Raw genomic sequence first — 15,071 nt, forward strand, 5'->3', positions numbered from 1 at the left:
ACATGGACTTACAACATGTAGGCTTTACAGGCTGCGTCAGGTAGAGTTTGAAAATGTAAGTGATGGTCTGAGTGCGGTCTGAGTTTGCGCATGGTCTGAATATGCGTCCTGATAATCCGTCTGGCCCTGCGGCCTTGTGAATGTTAACCTGTTTAAAGGTGTAGCTCGGACACGGAGAGCATGGTCACACAGTCCTCCGGGACAGCTGGTGCTCTCATGCATGTTTCAGTGTTGCTTGCCTCGAAGCAGTAGCTGACACTATAGATGTTAGCTACTACAGTGACTGAAATTAGTTTCAGAGTGGGTGGAAAGGAATAAGTTAGTCCTAAATATTTCTAAAACGAAAAGCATTGTATTTTGGACAAATCATTCACTAAACCCTAAACCTCAACTAAATCTTGTAATAAATAATGTGGAAATTGAGCGAAGTTTAGGTGATTAAACTGCTTGGAGTAACCCTGGATTGTAAACTGTCATGCTCAAAACAATAGCTAAGATGGGGAGAAGTATGTCCATAACAAATCGCTGCCCTACCTTCTTAACAGCACTATCACTATCAATTGGAAGTGATGCAGACAATTACATTGATGGAAGCTGCTCTCTATCTGCAATATTAAAACTACCCCCTACAAAAAACAGCACTATCAACAAGGCAGGTCCTACAGGCCCTAGTTTTGTCTCACTTGGACTACTGTTCAGTCGTGTGGTCAGGTGCCACAAAAAGGGACTTAGGAAAATTGCAATTGGCTCAGAACTGGACTGCACGACTAGCCCTTGGATGTACACAGAGAGCGAATACTAATAATATGCATGTCAATCTCTCCTGGCTGAAAGTGGAGGAAAGATTGACTTCATCACCACTTGTATGTATGAGAGGTATTGGCATGTTGAATGCACCGAGCTGTCTGTTTGAACTACTGGCACACAGCTCAGACACCCATGCATATACCCCCACAAGACATGCCACAAGAGGTCTCTTCACAGTCCCCAAGTACCGAACAGACTATGGGAGGCACACAGTACTACATAGACCCATGACTACATGGAACTCTATTCCACATCAAGTAACTATTGCAATATTGTTATGTTTTAAAAATTGTATAAACTGCCTTAATTTTGCTGGACCCCAGGAAGAGTAGCTGCTGCCTTGGCTAATGGGGATCCATAAGAAATACAAACACAACTTAATGTTATTGCAACGTTTCCATGAAACGTGTCTAGAACATAAATATCTTATGTTCTGAGGATATGTCAACCATATTAGCCAGCCTGCCAGCTTAGTGGAGCCTGCCATTAGCACTGTCAGTGTAGTCAGCTCAGCTATCCCCATTGAGACTGTGTCTGTGCCTTGATCTAGGTTGGGCAAAACTAAACATGGCGGTGTTCACCAGCAATCTCACTGGAATAAAGACCTCCTCCATTCCTGCCATTTTTGAAAGAGATTGTGATATCTCACATCTCAAAATAGGGCTACTTAATGTTAGATCCTTCACTTCCAAGGCAGTTATAGTCAATTAACTAATCACTGATCATAATCTTGATGTGATTGGCCTGACTGAAACATGGCTTAAGCCTGATGAATTTACTGTGTTAAATGAGGCCTCACCTCCTGGTTACACTAGTGAACATATCCCCCGCGCAACCCGCAAAGGAGGAGGTGTTGCTGACATTTACGATAGCAAATTTCAATTTACAAAACAAAAATGACGTTTTCATGTTTTGAGCTTCTCGTCATGAAATCTATGCAGCCTACTCAATCACTTTTTATAGATACTGTTTACAGGCCTCCTGGGCCATATACAGCGTTCCTTACTGAGTTCCCTGAATTCCTATCGGACCTTGTAGTCATGGCAGATAATATTCAACTATTTGATGACTTTAATATTCACATGGAACAGTCCTTAAAAAGCCAACATGTCTCCGGACCTACTCACTGCCACAGTCATCCGCTGGACCTAGTTTTGTCCTGTGGAATAAATGTTTTGTATCTTAATGTTTTTACTCATAATTCTGGACTACCGGACCACCATTTTATTACGTTTGCAATCGCAACAAATAATATGCTCAGACCCCGACCAAGGATCATCAAAAGTCATGCTATAAATTCTCGGACAACCCAAAGATTCCTAGATGCCCTTCCAGACTCCCTCCACCTACCCAAGGACGTCAAAGTACAAAAATCAGTTAACCACCTAACTGAGGAACTCAATTTAACCTTGCACAATACCCTAGATGCAGTCGCACCCCTAAAAAACATTGGTCATAAGAAACATGGTATACAAAAATTACCCGAGCTCTGAAGCAAGCATCCAGGAAATTGGAACGGAAATGGCGCTACACCAAACTGGAAGTCATCCGACTAGCTTGGAAAGACAGTACCGTGCAGTATCGAAGAGCCCTCACTGCTTCTCGATCATCCTATTCCAACTTAATTGAGGAAAATAAGAACAATCCAAACTGTATTTTTGATACTGTCGCAAGGCTAACTAAAACGCAACATTCCCCAAGAGAGGATGGCTTTCACTTCAGCAGTGATAAAATCAGTAACTTCTTTGAGGAAAAGATCATGATCAATGGAAAGCAAATTACGGACTTCCTCCAAAGCTCAGTTGTCCTGAGTCTGCACAACTCTGCCAGGACCTAGGATCAAGGGAGAGACTCAAGTTTTTTAATACTATACCTCTTGACACATTGATGAAAATAATCATGGCCACTTAACCTTCAAGCTGCATACTGGACCCTATTGCAACTAAACTACTGAAAGAGCTGCTTCCTGTGCTTGGCTGCTGACCTATGTTGAACATAATAAACGGCTCTCTATCCACCGGATGTGTACCAAACTCTCTAAAAGTGGCAGTAATAAAGCCTCTCTTGAAAAAGACAAACCTTGACCCAGAAAATATTTAAAAAACGAATTGGCCTATATCGAATCTCCCATTCCTCTCAATTTTTATTTGAAAAAGCCGTTGGCAGCAACTCACTGCCTTCCTGAAGACAATCAATGTATACGAAAGAGAGATTGGAAACCCAAATTAGGCTACACGGCCAAGTTCTGGCCTGGTTTAGATCTTATCTGTCGGAAAGATATCAGTTTGTCTCTGTGGATGGTTTGTCCTTTTAGGACCACTATTGTTTATTGTTTTCACTATATATTTTACCTCTTGGTGATGTCATTCGGAAACATAATGCTAACTTTCACTGCTATGCGGACGACACACAGCAGTACATTTCAATGAAACAATGGTGAAGCCCCAAAGTTGCCCTCCCTGGAAGCCTGTGTTTCAGACATAAGGAAGTGGATGGCTGCAAATGTTCTAATTTTAAACAGAGATGCTAGTTCTAGGTCCCAAGAAACAAAGAGTCTTCTGTTGATTCTGACAATTAATCTTGATGGTTATATAGTCATCTCAAATAAAACTGGGAAGGACCTCGGCATTACTCTGGACCCTGATCTCTCTTTTGACAAATATATCAAGGCAGTTTCAAGGACAGCTTTTTTCCATCTACGCAACATTGCAAAAATCAGAAACTCTCTGTCCAAAAATGATGCAGAAAAATGTATCCATACTTTTGTCACTTTTAGGTTAGTCTACTGCAATGCTCTACTTTCTAGCTACTCGGATAAAGCATTAAATACACTTCAGTTAGTGCTAAACACGGCTGCTGATCATATTATTCTAGTGCTTGCATCTCTACACCTGCTTCCTGTTATGGTAAGGGCTGATTTCAAGGTTTTATTGCTAACCTACAAAGCATTACATGGGCTTGCACCTACCTACAGTATCTTTCTGATTTGGTCCTGCCCTACACGTACGCTACGGTCACAAGACACAGGCCTCCTTACTGTCCCTAGAATGTCTAAGCAAACAGCTGGAGGCAGGGCTTTCTCCTATAGAGCTCAATTTTTATGGAATGGTCTGCCTATCCATGTGAGAGACGCAGACTCGGTCTCAACCTTTAAGTGTATTGAAGACTCATCTCTTCATTAGGTCCTATGATTAAGTGTAGTCTGGCCCAGGAGTGTGAAGGTGAACGGAAAGGCACTGGAGCAACGAATTGCCCTTGCTGTCTCTGTCTGGCCAGTTTCCCTCTTTCAACTAGGATTCTCTACCTCAAATCTTATTACAGGGGCTCGGTCACTGGCTTACTGGTGCTCTTCCATGCCATCCCTAGAAGGGGTGCGTCACTTGAGTGGGTTGAGTCACTGACATGATCTTCCTGTTTGGGTTGGCGCCCCACCTTGGGTTTGCTGTGGGGGAGATCTTCGTGGGCTATACTCGGCCTTGTCTCAGGATGGTAAGTTGGTGGTTGAAGATATCCCTCTAATGGTCTGGGGGCAGTGCTTTGGCAAAGTAGGTGGGGTTATATCCTGCCTGTTTGGCCCTGTCCGAGTGTATCGTTGGATGGGGTCACAGTGTCTCTCGACCCCTCCTGTCTCAGCCTCCAGTATTTATTGTGCAGAAGTTTATGTGTCGGGGGGCTAGGGTCAGTCTGTTATATCTGGAGTATTTATCCTGTCTTATCCGGTGTCCTGTGTGAATTTAAGTATGCTTTCTCTAATTCTCTCTCTTTCTTTCTGTTTCTTTCTTTGTTTCTTTGTTTCTTTCTGTCTTTCTTTCTTTCGGAGGAGGACCTGAGCCCTAGGACCATGCCTCAGGACTACCTGGCCCGATGACTCTTTACTGTCCTCAATCCACCTGGTCATACTGCTGCTCCAGTTTGAACCGTTCTGCCTGCGGCTATGGAACGCTGACCTGTTCACCAGACGTGCTACCTGTCCCAGACCTGCTGTTTTCAACTCTCTAGAGACAGCAGGAGCGGTAGAGATACTCTGACCGATCGGCTATGAAAAGCCAACTGACATTTACTTCTGAGGTGCTGACCTGTTGCACCCACAACAACCACTGTGATTATTATTATCTTTGAACATTTGAATATCTTGGCCATGTTCTGTTATAATCTCCACCTGGCACAGTCAGAAGAGGACTGGCCACCCCTCATAGCCTGGTTCCTCTCTAGGTTTCTTCCTAGGTTCTGGCCTTTCTAGGGAGTTTTTCCTAGCCACCGTACTTCTACAGCTGCATTGCTTGCTGTTTGGGGTTTTAGGCTGAGTTTCTGTACAGCACTTTGTGACATCAGCTGATGTAAGAAGGGCTTTATAAATACATTTGATTGATTGATGTTCTGTGTATGTATGGTGGGACATTTTTGGAATATTCTCCTAACCATCAGCAAACTGGACATATGAATGTTCTTGCAACATTCCCATGAAACGTATCTAGAACATTAATATCTTATGTTGTGTGAACATGGCAACCGTGTTCTGTGTAGGTTTGGTGGGACGTTGATGATATATTCTCCTAACACACAGAAAACTGGACACATGAATACTCTTGCAACATCCCATAAAACATGTCTAGAACATGGTTGTATATTCTGAGAACCTTGTAACCACGTTCTAGATCATTTATGCTTGACATAAAGGGAATGTTCTCATAACTTTAGCACCAAAACATGCTAAAAAGATTCTTAGAAGGTGTTTGCTAACATAGATTGAATTTTCCTCTAACTAATGGAAAAAGTTAGGGAACATTGAGAGTAACATTACAAAAAGATTCTCTCTCCCTAGAATTTTAAGCTGGGCACTTACTGATTTGCCAATATAAAAACTGTCCCCTTTAAAAATACTACTAAGTAAGTACATGTAGTACATGTAGGTAAAGTAGACAATCAGACTCAATCTTCACACTTTCAATTCCTGCTATCCATGCATTCGCAATGAACACGTGCAAGGCCCGGTCTTGATGAGACTGCCCCTGCGAGGGTTTGTACTAGCTAGCTATTTCCATACTGTGTTCCCCTTTTCTGACAGGCATTCTTTGGGGCAGCCCTAAGGTACTTCTGATCTGGCAATGTGTGAAACGAGTTCTCTCTGCCAAGAGCTCCAGGGCTGGTTCAAAAGGGGTGTCGCAGGGAAGGGGTGAGAACAACCAGACAGGAAAAAGGGGGCATGCTGCGCCCCATCTGCCAATATATATACAGTAACAGTCAAAGGTTTGGACACACCTACTCTATATTGTAGAATAATATCACATATTTATAATCATGTAGTAACCAAAAAAGTGTTAAACAAATCTAAATATATTTTGGCTGCAATTTCTGAGGTGCAGTTAACTCTATTGAACTTATTCTCTGCAGCAGAGGTAACTCTGAGTCTTCCTTTCCTGTGGCCTCCTCATGAGAGCCAGTTTCATCATAGCACTTGGCTGACCTTGGCTGACCTTCATGTCTTGATGATGGGCTGTCGTTTCTCTGCTGCTTTTGCCATAATATGGACATAGTCTTTTACCAAATAGGTATATCTTCTGTATACCACCCTTACCTTGTCACAACACAACTGATTGGCCCAAACACATTAAGAAGGAAGGAAATTCCAAAAATTTATTTTAACAATGCACACCTGTTAATTGTGCATTCCAAATGTCTACCTCATGAATCTGGTTGTGAGAATGCCAAGAGTGTGCAAAGCTGTCATCAAGGCAATGGGTGGATACTTTGAAGCATCTCAAATATAAAATATATTTCAATTTTTTAAAACAGTTTTTTGTTTACTAAATGATTCCATATTTGTTATTTCATAGTTTTGATGTCTTCACTATTATTTTACAATGTAGAAAATAGTAAAAATAAAGAAAAACCCTTGAATGAGTAGGTGTGTCCAAACTTTTGACTGGTACAATATACAGTGCCTTCGGTAACTATTCAGACCCCTTGAATTTTTCCACATTTTCTTACGTTACAGCCTTATTCTAAAATTGATTAAATCTACACACAATACCCCATCACAACAAAGCAAAAATAGGTTTTTAGAAATGTTTCCAAATTTATTACAAATAAAAAAATATTGGAAATATCACATTTACTTAAAAGTATTCAGGCGCTTCACTCAATACTTTTTTGAAACACCTTCGGCAGCGATTACAGCCTCAAGTCTTCTTGGTTATGACCCTACAAGTTTGGCACACCTGTATTTGTGGAGTTTATTCCATTCTTCTCTGCAGATCCTATCAAGCTCTGTCAGGTTGGATGGGGAGCGTTGCTGCACAGCTATTTTTCCAGATATGTTTAATCTAGTTCAAGTCCGAGCTCTGGCTGGGCCACTCAAGGAAATTCAGAATTCACTCCTGCATTTTCTTGGCTGTGTGCTTAGGGTCGTTGTTCTGTTGGAAGGTGAACCTTCGTTTGAGGTCCTGAGTGATCTGGAGCAGGTTTTCATTAAGGAGCACTTTGTACTTTGCTCTGTTCATTAAGATGTGCAAAAGAACACAGACTCTGGACAGAGGAACTCTGCCTAGAAGGCCAGCATCCCGGAGTCGCCTCTTCACTGTTGACATTGAGACTGATGTTTTGCTTTTTTAGTCAGTAAAACAGTTTTCAGCTGTGCTAACATAATTGCAAAAGGGTTTTCTAATGATCAACAAGCCTTTTAAATGATAAACTTGGATTAGCTAACACAACGTGCCATTGGAACACAGGAGTGATGGTTGCTGGTAATGGGCCTCTGTACGCCTATGAAAATCTGCAATTTCCAGTCATTTACAACATTAACAATGTCTACACAGGAAGGGTAAGACATAATGCATTTTGTATTATGCAATTATGCCAACAAAGCATAATTTAATAGAATATAATTGAGAGAGAGACAGCACAAATAAAAGAAAACAGAGGAATATTGACATCGACAGAGAGCGAGTAAGATGACAGAAAGTGAGGGAGAGTGGGCATAGAGAGAATAAATGGGCCAGTTGAAAGAGAAGGGGTTGGAGCGTGATGTGTTAATTCCCCTGCAGCCCAGAGGACATCAGAACACACCTGATTTATCAGCGCAGCGCTTCGCCTACCAGAGAGAAGAGAGAGACCGGGCCCGTTCACATGGAGCACATGTACCAGAGACAGAGGCTAACACAACTCACTGCCTCCCTTGACATCACTTCACCTAGTACATTTAACCAACACTGAGTCTGAATTATTTTTTATTTGAACCTTTATTTAACTAGGCAAGTCAGTTAAGAACAAATTCTTATTTACAATGACAGCCTACCCCAGGCAACGCTGGGCCTATTGCGCACCACATTATGGGACTCCCAAACACAGCCAGATGTGGTACAGCCTGGATTTGAACCAGGGACTTCCTCTTGCACTAAGATGCAGTGCCTTAGACCCCTGCGCTACTCAGGAGCCCCTGAAAATTGGAATTGGACTGTTAGTGATCCTTTGCTGTGGCTAACAGTAGTGAATTGCAGGTTAGCTCTTGCTAAGACCATTCCAGTGCTATGGGTAGCACAAAACAGAGCAATGATTTCTGTTATGTTTACCGAACTATGGTTAGCAACACAATAACTGATCTATCACAGAGATTGATGGCTAATGTGGTTATTGACCAAACACATGGGAATGGGAAGGAACCCAAGTATCCAGAAATTATTAAGGTTATCAGCAATAGGATGACAACCATAACATACAACAGTGATGTCACACTTGTGCCAGCGTATAATACCCAGAAGACCCCTTGCTTTAAAGGTCATGAGGCAGATCATACTGTACAAAGATATCCAAGGGCCTTTGATGACACAGCAGTGAACACGCACACAGTAACATACTAGCTCAAAGCCCAGTAGCAGTGCATGGGTAAAATCACTGGGGAAGCCAAGTCAGGGAAAAAAAGCCATATTACAGCTTGTTTGTCATGTTAATTGCACTATTTGCTCTATAAACTGTTTGTTTATACCAGTGGAGGCTGCTGCAGAGAGGACAGCTCATAATAATGGCTGGAATAGAGTCAATCGAATGGTATTAAACACATCAAACATGTGGTTTCCATGAGGTTGATACCATTCCATTGACTCCATTCCAGCCATTATTATGAGCCGTCCTCCCTGCAGCAGCCTCCACTGGTTCATATGCCTTGCTAACGTGGTATATATACCTAAGGCCGAGACAATAAGAAGACAGTGGCAGAATAAATTCAATCGCACCTTTGTTTCATCACAAAATCGGAGAACAACATAGCATATTACTTACTTGACCTACAGCATGGTCCAGCAAGTTAATTTTTCCAAAATGTTCAGACCACTAAACAACCATTGCTTTAGAACCACAGAGAGTTACCACAGCAAATCGAAAAGTAAATAGGAGCTGTCTTGACTATTCCAACACCATTTCAACTTCCTCATCAAATCACCTGTGCTTAGTCTAACAAAGTGACAACTAAAAGATACCAAAAACAATTTAGTCCAATCAACGTAAGCTAAATATGATGTGGCTGTCCATGATTTGTGTGTGTGTGTCCGTGCGTGCAAGTAGAAAAAACATGTTGACTCACCCTACTTGTAGAGAAACGCCAAGGACATCTTCCTCTCTGTCATACAGCACACACTTACATTTTTTGTTGTCCTAGAATACCTGGCTAAAATGCTCGCTTGCAATCCTAACTTCCTTTCATGGGCAATGCGGTGCCCCCACACATTGACTCTGTACCGGTACCCCCTGTATATAGCCTCGCTATGGTTATTTTATATTTTATTGCCGCTCCTTAATTATTTGTTACTTTTATTTATTTACATTTTTGAGGTATTTTTGTCTTAAAACTGCATTGTTGGTTAAGCGCTTGTAAGTAAGTATTCGGCGCATGTGACAAACACAATTTGATTTGATTTTGATGCGCTAGGCTAGCAAGTTAACGCTAGCCTATTACATCTAGCTAGCTACATTGAACTTCCCTCCTCTCAGGCCAGCGCCACACTGTATGCATTTACTGTTGGATCAGAATTGCCGTTATAATCATTGACCAGTACGGAGAATCAAGTAAAACCACAAGTCCAAATTCCTATCTCCCCCCATGGTTCATTTAAGAAAGGGATATTTATAGCTAGCTAGCTAGCCACCGGAGGACAAAAACACAATGAGATACAACAATTCCAGTTTTTTTTTGTGATGTAGTTGGTGTGAAGCCACATCCAAACTGGTTTCCCTTGACACTTTGTTTTGGTGCACCAGGACCATTCCCAGTTGAGCTCACTCAGTTTAGCTCAACGCTGATTGGCTATTGTTATATTTAAAAAAATATATATAAAAGGAGGCCAAATACTCGCTAGCTTCCCTTGCATTCAATGCTACTGACGGCCACAATGTCATAGTCTTTTTGACCGGACAGAGGGATGCTGTTTAGCTCGCTCGGATGCTTTCTCCAGTGAGATACATTCAGCCTCTTGCAAATTGAAGGAAAATTATGAAAGACAGAGAGATAAATTATGCACATTTTTATTTTGTGGAAGCCTGGCTTCCCTTTGCATCCATGAATACACACCACCGTTAAAGCCCCACATGTCTGACATCTGACAGTGTGGCTTGAGAGGAGAAGAGGGGGAGGAGAGGGGAGAGAAGGAATGTGGGGGATTAGGCCTTACCCTCCATTGAACTCCCTCCCTCCTCTGTCTCTCTCTCTCTCTACATCTTTCTCTCTTGTCAGGTCTGGAAAGATCCCCTAGCCCCTTACACACCTTTGGTAGGCAGTCAAATGCTGACGGCTCCACCTAGTGTGTTAATTGGGCTTAGGGGACTTGCCTCCATATTCTTCCACATCACACCAATCCAATTATTTTGGATCTGTACACACTAAACAGTCCCAGTGCTGAGCCCATCTCCTGGGTGGAAAAGTGAGTCTCAGTGCCCTAGGATGCCACCAGTGGGATCCATGGAGCAGAAATCTTCCCTCCTCCTCCACAGAGATCCCCAACCACTCTCCTATTCCCAAATATCTGGGTCAGCTTGCTTAATGACTTACGCATCCTCTCCTCGCTGGGCTTGGCAGGAATCTCCTCCACGCACTCCGCAGGAAACCAGCCCACCTGGCCCCGGGCACTGCCTTCCCAGAAGCCCCCCTCTCCGATGCTCAGAACTGGAGCGAGGGGAGGGGAGTGTGGTGAGAGAGAGAGCGAATCATTATACACAGCACATGTACTGTAGTAAATGTCACTTGCGGATCGCATGGTGCCTGTGTTTATAGAGCTCGCCAGCTTGTAGTCCTAAAAAACAGAAATGAATTACCTCTGGTTTGTTCAGCCATTCCTATGAATGGGGAAAGAATGAGGTTTTGGGATAATCGCAGAAAATAAGGTATGAGGTTGACACAGGCTTAGGAGATCTTATACGTTTTGTTGTATGAGCCAGTTAACATTACCTTTAAGAATTATGAAGCCTTTATGTGGTTTATGTGCTTGTTTTAAATACATAAATACTTCTGCAGATGAAGATGATCTCATAGAACACAACAAATAAGATCTGCTAAGCCTGTGTTTACCATAGAACTTTCTGTGCTTATCCAGAAAACACTCTAAATCCCCCATAAACTTTGGCCAACAAGCCATGGTGGAGTTGTTGCTTACAAAAAGACGCCATTATTATTGCTCTCTATCAGTTTATTTCTCAGGGACGACATGCTCAACAAATGATGCACCAGATGTAGCTATATACACAGCCAATTTCCATCTGTGTCACAAATGTTTCCAGTGGTAGAGTAGTGTTACGAGTAATACAATTATATCTGTATGTTCTCTCCTTAACACTCCCTAATGTCTCACCTTTGACCCTGTCGTTCTTGTAGAGGGGGATCTCTCCCTCGGCTTGTGGCCGGTAGGCGTGGACCACCACAAAGTGCCTCCCTGGCACAGCACTGTACAGCTTCCTCCGCTGCACCACCACCTCCACATTACCACTGGGGCTGAGGATGGGACAGAGAGGTGGGAAGGAGGGAAGAGAGGAGGGGATATGGGAGAGAGGGTGAGAGAGAAGAGGAGATAGGAGAGACAGAGGAGGTGGACGGAGGAGGAGTGCATGTTAGCACATGCCACATTTGGCAGAGTATTACAGTATACACAGTATATATTGTAAACTCTTAAGTTACACCGCTGTCCTTCACAGAACCAAGAGGGGAGCGAGGGGTAACGGAAGTGCCTGATTTATGGAGCTTGTAAATGGGGCAGGATGGAAGCTGGCCCACATAAAGTACCGCTGATCCCTGCAGTGTCCTCTGGGTAGGGAAAAGAGGACACTGGGTTCACCCACAACACAAACAGACAGACATCCCAACACAGGGGAGAGAGAAAGAGTCCGTCCTTACCTTTCTGAGATACATTTGCTTGAGTCCAACTACAGATAAAATCACAAGTTTACTACACTACTGAGATGGACCTAATGTTGTGTTTTCACTGTTGTCTGGGTTGATCTGTTGTAGTATTGTATTGGAGCTCCACTTGGTGGTAATCCCCAGCAACAGCACCGTGGTAAGTATTCAAGCACAGCCATACAGAGAGAAAGTAAAGTGGGATAGAATAAGAGTGATTGTCAGAGGGAGAGAGAGAGAGAGAGAGAGAGAGAGGTAGAGAGAGAGAGAGGTAGAGAGAGAGAGAGAGAGAGAGAGAGAGAGAGTGTAAGTGGGTCGCCTTATCCTGAACACCACTCCCCTCCTCAACCCGGTGTCTATGGAGATCTAGCCCCATTCCAGATCTACACACACACATACATACAGAATTTAATTATCATGGTATTTCATGACTTTTTGGGGAGTAAACATGTTTGACCATTAAAAGTCATATGTTCCCTAACCCATAACATAACCCTAAACCTAACCCTTAAGCTTAAAATAGCATTTGAACAAATTCAGGACATGAAAAGTTATTGTTTTTCTACCTTGTCAGAACATAAAGGTTAGGAAATTCGTGTGCTGATAAGGTAGAAAAAGAAGTACACACACACACACACACACACACACACACACACACACACACACACACACACACACACACACACACACACACACACTTACTTAGGGGAATACCAGGGTTGTATAAAATAAAATAGGGGGCATGACTTTCCAAACCATAAATAGAAATAAAGAATGTACCGATCAAATGCAAAGACTTACAAATGACATCAGTTCTAGACGCTACATAGCTCAACCCCTTTTGGGAAATATGGGCCAAGAAGGGGTCCATCCTATCACTTTGACCAATTCCACTGATCTCTCTTGATCAGTGACAACAATGGGGAAGGACAGGGAAAAGAGGAGAAAAACGAAGGAGCGTTTCTTCCAGATGATTGGCCACATTCCCTGCTGTGTCTTGGCAGTTAGTGGAGTGGCATTGAAAATATGTTAATTAGACAATACTCAGTGTTGACTAAAACTTCCTGTGTAAGTTCACTCTGTTAATCAATGATGCCCTCGGAGAGAGAGAGAGAGCGAGAGAGAGAGAGAGAGAGAGAGAGAGAGAGAAAGAGCGAGAGAGAGAGAAAGAGAGACTTGTCTTGACACGTCCTCTCTCAGATGATGCTCAGGCTGATTTTCAGTATAAAGGGATTGTCCACACAAAATACAATCTAACCTGATTAAATCATTGTTAGTTATGTTCAACAGAGTTGGCTGCTTCTTTTTCGTCCCAATTGATTGTAGAAACGAATCTGGGTCATTTCGGTGGCTGAAGACTACCTTAGCCTTCCAAGCCCAAGCTATAGCCCAAGGCATTAGCTTCGGCAGCTAATATGCATCTTCAGGTTTCAGGTAAGGTTAAAACACTCACTATACTAAGCATGACTTCCAGATTCAAATACTGATCTTATTTTATATTTTAGTCCACATTGTATTTCTGTATTGGAAAGTCTTGGGTAAGAATATCCTTGCAGGAGAGAGGGAATCTGATTTGATTTGTCTAGACTCTCTGGAGAGTATGTGAATTAGGCACAACCTCAGGCTATAGGACGGGGATCCGTCGCCATAGTTTCTGATTCAGCTATGCCTTGAGTCTTCTTTCTAAAGCAAAAAAGTCAGAGGAGAGAGGGAAAGGGAAAAAAATTGAGCTGAGAGGATGGATGGATGGATGGAAAGATAGAGAAGGGTTTAACAAAAGGAGAGAGGAGAGGGAGAAGAGAAGCGAGGGAGGAAGTTGCTGAAAAAAATGGGATGGAGGGAGTGGGCAGAGGACAGAAGAAAGGCGTCCGCATGCTTCCCACCTGAAACAGTTTGGTAGAGTTCGGAACTGTATACTTGCTACGGCATCTCAAAATTGACAAACAGTACTATTGACGCTTTTATATATATTTTTATTTATCTAAGGCCTTTTAGAGATAGGGGGCAGCATTTTCACTTTGGATCAATTGCGTGCCCAAACCTAACTGCCTCCTACTCTGTCCCAGATGGGAATATATGCATATTATTATTACTGGTGGATAGAAAACACTCTGAAGTTTCTAAAACTGTTTGAATTATGTCTATGAGTATAAGTCCATGTTAGATATGGATGTGCATGCACTTCCTAGGGCTTCCACAAGATGTCACCGTCTTTAGATTCTGGTTGTATGATTCTACTATAAAGGAGGGGCTCATAGGAGCTCTTTTACTGAGTGGTGAAGATATTCTTTCTGATGAAGATATTCGAAGGTAAGTGAATATTTATAGTGTTTTTTATAGCTTCTGTTGACGCCAAAATGGTGGCTATTTCTTTGGCTAATTTGGGTTCTGAGCGTTTTTCCGTAAAGTTTTTTTGAAATCTGACACAGCGGTTGCATCTTTTATCAATGTTTATTGTGAGTATTTCAGCAAAATCACCAGATGTTTTGGAATCAAAACATTACTGCACATAACGCGCCAATGTAAACTGAGATTTTTATATATATATATGTACATTATCGTACAAAACACACAATGCATGTATAACATGATGTCCTATGAGTGCCATCTGATGGAGATAATCAAAGGTTAGTGATTCATTTGATCTATATTTCTGCTTTTGTGACTATCTTTGGCTGTGAAAAATGGCTGTGTGTGTTTTTGGATTTGGTGGTGATCTAACATATGTTGTGTTTTCGCTGTAAAACATTTAAAAAATCGGACACGATGGGTAGATTAACAAGATGTTTAACTTTCATTTGCTGTATTTTAATGTGTGAAAGTAAAATATTTCTTTAAAATATTTTGGGAATATTTTGGGAATGTTCCTTATGAGGGACTCCTAGCCATA

General features: G+C 42.2%; 1 protein-coding gene across 1 annotated transcript in view; it reads right to left on the minus strand.

Annotated features, from left to right (window-relative positions):
• The window catches only part of LOC115113450 (SH3 and multiple ankyrin repeat domains protein 2-like), a 168,359-nt gene that overhangs the window by 88,809 nt on the left and 64,479 nt on the right, over positions 1–15,071 (minus strand). The window contains exons 11-12 of the mRNA XM_065012945.1: positions 11,640–11,779; positions 10,844–10,957 (exon numbers count right to left, since the gene is read on the minus strand). Coding sequence (XP_064869017.1) covers positions 10,844–10,957; positions 11,640–11,779 — 254 coding nt within the window. The remainder of the gene's footprint in view (positions 1–10,843; positions 10,958–11,639; positions 11,780–15,071) is intronic.

Source organism: Oncorhynchus nerka, linkage group LG28 (assembly GCF_034236695.1).
Source record: "Oncorhynchus nerka isolate Pitt River linkage group LG28, Oner_Uvic_2.0, whole genome shotgun sequence".
NCBI lineage: Eukaryota > Metazoa > Chordata > Actinopteri > Salmoniformes > Salmonidae > Oncorhynchus > Oncorhynchus nerka.